The following is a 9,048-nucleotide window of genomic DNA, read 5'->3' as shown; positions in this document are numbered from 1 at the left end:
AGGCCCGACCCCGGGGCCCTGAGGCTGAGGCTCGCAGCCCAGCCCATCCTGCAGAAGCCCAGAGGGTCCCTGGACGAGGTGCCGGGGCGCGGGCTGTCTCTGCCTCAGCTCCCCCAGGGGAGGCCGGGTCAGCCCGGGGTGTGGACGGGCCCTCGGCCCATCGGGCGGCCAGCCTGGGGTCCTCTTGAGGCGTGGTGTCGTCAAGTGCGGGCAGAGTCTGTGCCCCCAGGGGTGCGGGAGGTGGAACCCGGAGCGGCCAGGAGCCCTGATCTCCCTGGGAGGAGGGCACGCACGGGGCGGGGCTATGGGGCCTCATCGGAGGCAGCCTGGGGGCAGATGGCAGGCCTAGCCTAGCCCCAGCCGAGCCCCCCAGGGGCCCTGCTCAGGCCGCTCCTCCCACCCCGCTGTCCCCTAGACCCCCTTCTCGCTCACCCTGAAGCTGTGGGATGCCTACGTACTCGATGGGGAGAGGGTGCTCACGGCCATGGCCTACACCATCCTCAAGGTGCACAGGAGTAAGTGAGCCCCTGGGAGCCCAGGTGTACGGGCGGGGGGGAGGGGGCAGGGGCAGTGACCCTGTGCTCTGAGCAGCACCCAGACCTGGGGCGGGGGGACGGCGGGGCAGGCAGGTGCAGCGGGGCTCCCTGAGAGGAGCAGCGGGCAGGGGCCAGCCCGGCCAGCGCACTGCCCACGGCACTCCTGGGCATAGCGGGACCCCAGCCACTGGCCCAGGGTCACTGGGGGCCCCAGGGCCGGGCCCTCTGGGTCTGACTCTCGCCCAACGCCCAGAGCGCCTCCTGAAGCTGCCCCTGGAAGGGCTCCGGGAGTTCCTCCAGGACTCTCTGGCCCAGCCCTGGGCCCTGGAGGACGAGGCGGTGCTCAGACACCTTCGGGCCTCCATGACTCAGCTCCGGAGGATGCGGTGCGACCTGCCCCCCCCCAGGTGGGCTCAGGGCCCTGGTCCCTCCCGACTCGGCCTGCTGGGGCCACCCACAGGGGACAGAGCCCCCGGGGCCCCCGTCCTCATCTCTGGGGCTCTCCTCTTCTGCTCCAGCCTCGGGGACCCCAGGCCAGGGCTGGGCGCGCGGGCACCCACTGCAGGGCCCGGGCACCAGTGTGGGGGGCTGAGCACAGGGTCAGGCCGGGGGGCCACGCGGGAGCCATGAGGACCCCCAGGGCCCCCAGCGGGGGACACACAGCCTGCTGGAGACGCTGACCCCGTCGGCCTCTTTCCAGCGGGACCTGAGGAGTTCCCCACGAGGCCCCTGGGCCTGGAGCAAGAGTCCCGGGCCTCTCCTCCCTTCTCTGGCCTCTGAGACACGGCCCAGGGTGGAGGAGCAGGCCTCCCCGGGCCCAGCCACCCAGCCTGAACCACCTGGACCCCCTCCCAGCCAGGCCATCGTCCAACTTCCCCCCCAGCGCTGCAACTCCCTCCCCACCCTCCCAGTGCAACAAGACGGTGCAGGCAGGCGGCCCCCGGACATGGTGGGCTTCAAAACAAAAAACAGGGTCCCCTTCCATTCGGCACCTGCCTGGGCCACCCCAGAGGCCCCGCAACGGACCAGGCCCTGGAGCACCCCCGGGACTCCCATCACGGAGTTCCCCCAGCCCCCTAGGGACGACGCTATCGGGCCCAGGACACCCTTCCTGCCCCGCGGCCACTGCAGCTCGTGCCCCTCGCTGGGCAGTGACGGGCACAGCCAGGGCAGAGCCAGGGCGGAGCTGAGCCCGCTGCCCCGAGGCCCCGCACAGGCCCGGGACCCTCGCCCTCCGCGTCCACGGGGCAGCTCGATGCTCGCGGGCCTTGGGGGCAGAGCGTGGCGGTGAGGGCGGGGGCCTGGAGGCTCTGGCCCGCCGTCACCATGCCCTGCTTCGTCTTGCTGTCCCTCCCGGAGGGCGGCACCCCCCGCACAGGACACCAGCCCCTGACCCGGAGGGACCTGGGCTGGCCTGGCCCCGGGCTCTGTGGGGGCAGGGGCGACTTGAGCCCCCCCAGGCCCAGCACTAATGGGATCCAGCGCCCCGGGGCCCTGGCCAGGCCTGCGTTCTGGCCCCGGGCTGAGCGAGCCCTCTCACAGCTGGATGTGGCCAGTCCTGGGCCCTGGGTGTGCCCCACAGATCCAGGTCGCTGACCTAGGGCAGCCTTGGGGATCCCGGGACACCCCAGGGCAGGGCAGCAGGGGCAGGCCCATGGGCCCCACCCGCACCCACACCAGGAGGCAGGCTCCTCCACGTGCTGGGGCTCCAGCAGTCAGTCCCCCGGCCCCAGGGGGCCCGAGGCCGGGGTCCAGCTGCCTTGCGGGGACCCAGCGCAGGAGCCCATGGGCCGCAGGACAGCCCTGCTGTCCTCAGAACCGCCTCTCAATGCCCCAACCTCAGGACACGTGCCCCCACCCGGAGTCGAGTCCGCACAGGCTCCCAGGTGGGGGACTCCAGCACCCGCACCCCTGTGGGATTCCCGCTTTCCTCTAAGGACAGGAAAGGGAAGGCACGCACCCTTGGCTCTGAGCCCGTTTGCTGTTGCAAGTTCAATAAAGTGTTGTTGTGTGAAAATGCACAGGCGGCTCGTTTCTGTGTCTCCTGGAGCTCTGTGCATGGGGTGCGGAGACACCCCCAGAGAGGAGGAGGGGGCACCGCCCAGGCCCCGACCAGCCCCTGCAGGGGCGCCACCAGGCACACACAGCTGACGTCCCCACGTGCCTTCCAGGGGCGGCCAGACGCCAGGGTCAGGACCCCCAGACTCTACTGCGACTCAGCTTGTGCCCGCGGCCAGGACGGGCCTGGGACAGAGTGACAGCTGGGGAGCCTCAGGTCACCAGGGTATGTGCTAAGCGCCCTGGGAGGTCTGTGCCCCCTCTGTCCAGGGGGCCTGGGCTGCCCGGGCTCCGGGGTGCTTCCTCCCCTCCCTGGGGCACAGAGGGCCCGCGAGGCGGTCAGCATGGCCCCGGAGGGGACATCAGGACAGCAGGCCCTTGCAGCTCACACACCTGGGCCACCCTCACCGGGTGGGCTCAGCGTGCACACCTGGTGCTGCTGGATCTCTCGCACCAGAGTGTGGAGGGCACCCTGCATGCCCTAGAGAGTAGGGGCTGGGTGAGCGTGGGGCTCGGCCTGGGGGCAGGCAGCGCAGGGGACTGAGGGACCCCAGCCCCGTCCCCACCCCGACTCCCACACACAGGCAGCCCCAGGGCTTCCCCCATGGGCAGCTGGCTCCTCAGGAGCTCCCCCGCAGGGTGGCCCTGAGGTCTGGCTCCCCGCTGGAGAGGCATCAGGGAGAAGAGAAGCAGCCGGCGCTCGGTGGGGACCCACTGCCACCCACGGGAATGTGGCCGAGCCGGACCTTCCAGCTCAGGTGACCCTCCGGTGGGACAGCATGGCACGAGGGAGCCCGGGTCGGCCAGGAGAACCCAGCTAGCCGCCCAGCGCCAGCACCAGAAATGATGGTGTTTCAACCGTTTCGGCGTCAGGACGACGCGGCCCGAGGATCAGATCGCGGCACGGCGACAGACACACACACACCCCAAACCCAACAAACGTCAGAATCCCCCGATCATTGTCAGACAGAGGCCGGACGGTTACAGACATGACGCTGGGGTTCCCAGTAGGACACAAGGAGGACGCTCCAGACCACGGCTGCAGAGGCGCTAGAGGCCCGGGGATGTGCCTACGGGTGCCGACGGGGAGCGCGGGGCGGCAGGAAGCACCCTACAGAGGGGGGCCCCTCCTGGGAAAGGACGCCGGGTCCCTGCGAAGGCTCCGGATGCTGACATCTGTCCTCCTCTCCTTCAGCTTCTGGTTTCTCCCCTATTTTGTTCTTCCTGATTCTCCTTCGGCCTCCACCCTGCATCCGAGCCACTGACCACACAGGCTTCTTTATGACGTCGGGTCCCAAAAGGAGGCCGAGCTCTGGCTCCCGGGATCGGGAAGGATCATCGCTGAGGTTTATGCTGATCCCCGAGCTCGTGCCTTCACGGCTCTTCTGTCCTGCAGAACGAGGGGAGGCACGGGCCTTACAGGGAAGGAAACCCACTCCCACTCGGGCAGGACCGTCCCTCGTGGAGGACGTCATCTGGGCCAAGGAGTGCAAGCGGGGCGATAAGAACAGGTCGCAGGTTAGACACAGTCCGCTTTGAGGTTTGTCCTGAAGCGAGCACTCACCTTCGATGTCATGCTTTGTTAGTTCATTTATTTTTATGTCCTCTCTACACCCAACATGGAGTTCAAACTCACAGTCCTGAGACCAAGGTCCCCCAACCAGGTCGGCAGGCACTCCGACCAGGCCGGCAGGCACCCCAGGGCCATGTTTCTCATCTCTTTGCTGGCTCGCCTATCTCTGCACCCAACTGGGACATCGAGTCCATGACGGGGGAGCTTTAGCTACCTCCGAACCTAGAACATTCTTTCTGTATCCCCATCCTAGAACAACCTTCGCCATTGAATAGCAATTTAAATAAATCGGCAGCCAAATGACTCCTGGTCAAGGAAATGGCCAACTTGTCACGTGTGTGGGCCCCGCTCCCTGGGCTCCCGGGGAGGCTCTGCTTTCTTTAACATCGATCAAGGTCCCAATGACTCCACCGCACCTCGACGCGGGGGCTCAGTTTCTGCCCTGACACAGGCAGCACGTCGGCTTCAATTACTACCTATCAATCAATCAAAGGGAGGCTGGCCGCTCGGTGTGGTTCGTAAGAACACGCGACTCTTGTTCTTGGGGCGGAGAGTTCAAGCCCCATGTGAGTGTAGAGATGACAGAAAAATAAAATCTTAAAAAGAAAATCAATCAGTCGGTCTGGGGGAGACACAGCCCGGGATCCCACAGGGGCAGGGAGCCAGCTGACGGGTCTACGCACAGTATTAGAAGCAGCAGAGCACAAAGTCAGAACTTCCAGAAGTCTGCTAGGGAGCCAGCTGACGGGTCTACGCACAGTATTAGAAGCAGCAGAGCACAAAGTCAGAACTTCCAGAAGTCTGCTAGAGTGGGGGACACGCCGGCCTTGACGGTGCTCGGGAGGCGAACTGGGGGGCGGCCCCTGGAGCGACAGGGTGGGCTCAGGGTCCCCGGGGTCCCAAGGACGGGGGCGCCAACGGTCCCCAGGCCCAGGAGCGGGGACCCCGGCCGAGAGCCGCGGGACTAGGGCCAGCTGTCTGCCCTGTGTGGCCACAAACTGCAAACCCCTGTGCAGTCACGGGGCCGCGTCCCTGGGCCGGGCCAGCAAAGGCCAGAAGTGGGAGGAGACCCTCCCGGGCGGGAGGAGCATAGGTCTCCCCCAGGGCAGCCCCTAAAACTTGGAGGTTTGAAACTCAGTCACTTGTCCGAGATCAAAAAACAAACAGAAGCTGGGTCGCAGGCAGGGTGAACGCAGGGTCTGCAGAAGCAGCGGAGGCCCGAGGCCCCTGCAGACGAGGGGGGGGGCAGGATGCTCAGCCCCAGTCCCAGGGGACCCGCCGCCCCCGCCCGCATCCCGCCCTCAGCGCCGAGGCTCTGGGGCAGCACAGCGCCGCTCGCGGGAGGTGCATCGCTCCGCTCCGAGGCAGGTGCATCGCCCCCGACGCAGGTGCGCACCTGACGTCAGCGCCGAGGCCCCGCCCCAAGACCCCGTCCCGACCCCTCGCTGCCGCCAGGTGGACGGACCGGACCGCAGGGGCAGCAGAGCTCCAGCTCCGCGGGGAGAGCAGGGTCGAGCTTCCTCTGTACTTTGTGCTTGCTTTATTTTCATTTCTTTTCTTCGATTCTTTTTTATTAATTGCTTGATTTTAATTTTTACGTATATAACTTATATATTACTTATTTTTGTTTACTTTCATTGTACTTTGAGCTGAAAAAGGACAGCAACAAAGCCTAAAGCCTGCAGCAGAAGGGAAATAATAAAGATGAGAGCAGAAATAGACAATACAGAAACAACAAAACAGTAGAATGGAATAGCGAAACTAAGAGCCGGTTCTTCAAAATACTTAATAAAATGGATCAAGCCCTAGCCAGCCTCATCAACAAGAAAAGAGAAGAGATTTATTAAAAGAGATTTATTCTCTAAATAAAATCACAAATGAGAGAGGAGAGATCACAATCAACACCAGAAAAATAAGACAATTATAAGGGAATAGTATGAAAGATTATACTCTAACAAACTGGGAGACCTGGAAGAAATGGACAAATCCCTAGAAATGTGCAAACGAGCAGAACTGAAATAGGAAGAAATAGAAAATGTGAACAGGCCCATAACTAGCAAAGGAATTGAATCAGCAAGGCACCTGGGTGCCTCGGTGGTTGAGCATCTGCTTTGGCTCCAGTCAGGATCCCAGGGTCCTGGGGGATTGAGTCCCACATCAGGCTCCCCGCATGGAGCCTGATTTTCTCTCTGCCTGTGTCTCTGCCTCTCTCTGTGTGTCTTTCATGAATAAATAAATAAAATCTTTTTTAAAAAAAGGAAAGATGAGACAGGACCCAAATAAAATCACCCAAATAAAATAAGAGAAGAGAAATAACAACAAACACCACAGAAATACCAACGATTATAAGAGAACATTATGAAAAATTATATGCCAACAACTTAGAACCTGGAAGAAATAGATCAGTTCCTAGAAATAGATAACATAGCAGAAATGAAAAAGGAAGAAATAAGAAACTGGAACAGACAGATAACCAGCAAAGAAATTGAATCAGCAATCAAAAATCTCCCAACAAACAAAGTCCAGGACCAGATGGCCTTTCCGGGGCAATTCCACCGGACATCTAAAGAAGAGTTAGGGATCCCTGGGTGGCGCAGCGGTTTAGCACCTGCCTTTGGCCCGGGGCGTGATCCTGGAGACCCAGGATCGAATCCCACGTCGGGCTCCCGGTGCATGGAGCCTGCTTCTCCCTCTGCCTGTGTCTCTGCCTCTCTCTCTCTCTTTCTCTGTGTGTGTGACTATCATAAATAAATAAAAAAATTTAAAAAAATAAAAATAAAAAAAAATAAAGAAGAGTTAATATCCATTCTTCTCAAATTATGCTCAAAGCAATCTACACATTTAATGCGATCCCCATCAACATAGCAATGGTATTTTTCACAGAACTGGAACAAATGATCCTAAAATTTGTATAGAACCACGGAAGATGGGCTGCCCAGGGGCTCAGCGGTTTAGCGCCGCCTTCGGCCCAGGGCGTGATCCTGGAGACCCGGGGTCAAGTCCCATGTTGGGCTCCCCGTGTGGAGCCTGCTTCTCCCTCTGCCTGTGTCTCTGCCTCTCTCTCTCTCTCTCCCTTCTCTGTGTATTCTCATGAATAAATAAATAAAATCTTTAACAAAACAACAACAAACCACGGAAGATTGAAAATAGCCAAAGCAGTGTTGAAAAAAAACCAAAGCTGGGGTTTCAGATTTCAAGTTATATTACAGAGCTCTAGTGATCCAAAGAGTATGGTGCGGGCACAAGAAGGAGAGCCTTAGATCAATAGAACAGAACGGAAAACCGGAACAAGACACACACCTGTAACTCTATGATCAATTAATCTTCAACAGGGATCCCTGGGTGGCGCAGCGGTTTAGCGCCTGCCTTTGGCCCAGGGCGTGATCCTGGAGATGCGGGATCGAATCCCATGTCCGGCTCCCGGTGCATGGAGCCTGCTTCTCCCTCTGCCTGTGTCTCTGCCTCTCTCTCTCTCTCACTGTGTGCCTATCATAAATAAATAAAAATAAAAAAAATTAATCTTCAACAAAGCAGGAAAGAATATCCAACGGCAAAAAGACAGTCTCTTCAACAAACGGTGTTGGGAAAACCAGGCAGCCACGTGCAGGAGAATGAAACAGGACCACTTTCTTACACCATGTATGTAAAAAATAAATTCAAAATGGATTAGGGACCTAAATGTGAGACCTAAAACCATAAAAAGAAGAAAAGATAGGCAGCAATGTCTTTGACATTGGCCACTGGATCTTCTTTCTAGATACGCCTCTGAGGCGAGGGAAACAAAAGCAAAAATAAACTATTGGGACTTCATCAAGTTGAAAAGGTTCCGCACAGTGGAGGAAACAACCTAAAAGCAACTACAGCCTAAAAGCTACGTACGTAGCTAAAAGGCAACGTACAAAATGAGAGGAGATAGTTGTAAACGACGCATCCGATAAAGAGTTAGTGTCCAAAACAGATAAAGCAAATATAAATCTCAGCATCCTAAACACAAATTACCAACTGACAATGGGCAGAAAACATGAATGGACATTGTCTCTAACAGGACATCCCGATGGCCACCAGACACACGGAAAGTCACTCAGCATCACCCATCACCAGGGAAATGCAGACCCAAACCACGATGAGATGTCACCTGACAGCCGTCAGAATGGCTAAAATTCACAACACGAGAAACAACAGGTGTTGGTGAGGCTGGGGAAAAGGGGGAGCCCCTTACACTCCTGGTGGGAATGCGACCAGGTATGGCCACTGTGGAGAATGGTGTGGAGGAGCCTCAAGAAGTTAAAAGTAGAGCGACCCTACGATGCCGGAATTGCGCAGCGAGGTACTTGCCCCGAGGATACAGACATACAGATTCGAAGGGGGACGCACATCCCAGTGTCTGTAGCAGCGTCATCAACAGCAGCCGAACGGCAGACCCGGCCCAGGCGTCCACCGACAGATGAGTGGGCACAGACGATGGGGGAAATACAGTCACTGCGATGTCACTCGGTCATCAGAAGGGATGGAATGAAGCCATTGACAACGACGTGGGAGAACCAGAAAGGACTGACGCTAAATGAACTAAGTCAGTCAGAGAAAGACAAATACCATACGATTGTGTTCACGTGTGGATTTTAAGAAACCAATCAAACTGGCAAAGGGACGGTGTGGGGGGGGAGATGAGAGAAGCAAACCAAGAAACACACTCTTAACCATAGAGAATAAAGTAATAAATACCAGAGGAATGGGGGGGGGTGGATAGGGAAATGGGGGATGGGGATGACGGAGGGCACCTGTGACGAGTACCAGGAGTTGTAACCAGTGGTTAAATCACTATGTCGGACACCCGAAACTATATTATACCGTGTTAACAAATGGGAATTCAAGTTAAACTTT

General features: G+C 58.6%; 1 protein-coding gene across 1 annotated transcript; it reads left to right on the top strand.

Moving 5' to 3' along the window:
* The first annotated feature begins 346 nt into the window (after positions 1 to 346).
* LOC119877457 (USP6 N-terminal-like protein) lies at positions 347 to 1,319 on the top strand. The gene is made up of 2 exons (XM_038571387.1): positions 347 to 515; positions 790 to 1,319. Exons 1-2 carry the CDS (start codon positions 485 to 487, stop codon positions 1,164 to 1,166), a joined length of 408 nt encoding a protein of 135 aa, XP_038427315.1. The 5' UTR covers positions 347 to 484; the 3' UTR covers positions 1,167 to 1,319.
* The last annotated feature ends 7,729 nt before the right edge of the window (positions 1,320 to 9,048 follow it).

This window comes from Canis lupus, chromosome 24 (assembly GCF_011100685.1).
Source record: "Canis lupus familiaris isolate Mischka breed German Shepherd chromosome 24, alternate assembly UU_Cfam_GSD_1.0, whole genome shotgun sequence".
In the NCBI taxonomy this organism is placed as follows: domain Eukaryota; kingdom Metazoa; phylum Chordata; class Mammalia; order Carnivora; family Canidae; genus Canis; species Canis lupus.
This window is presented reverse-complemented; position numbering and strand designations above follow the sequence as displayed.

What these genes read in the sequence shown, in the direction of transcription:
- LOC119877457 (XM_038571387.1), top strand. Translation starts at nt 485, where the DNA reads ATGGCCTACACCATCCTCAAGGTGCACAGGA. An exon ending in CATCCTCAAGGTGCACAGGA is followed by an intron (nt 516 to 789) that starts GTAAGTGAGCCC and finishes CCCAACGCCCAG; the next exon opens with AGCGCCTCCTGAAGCTGCCC.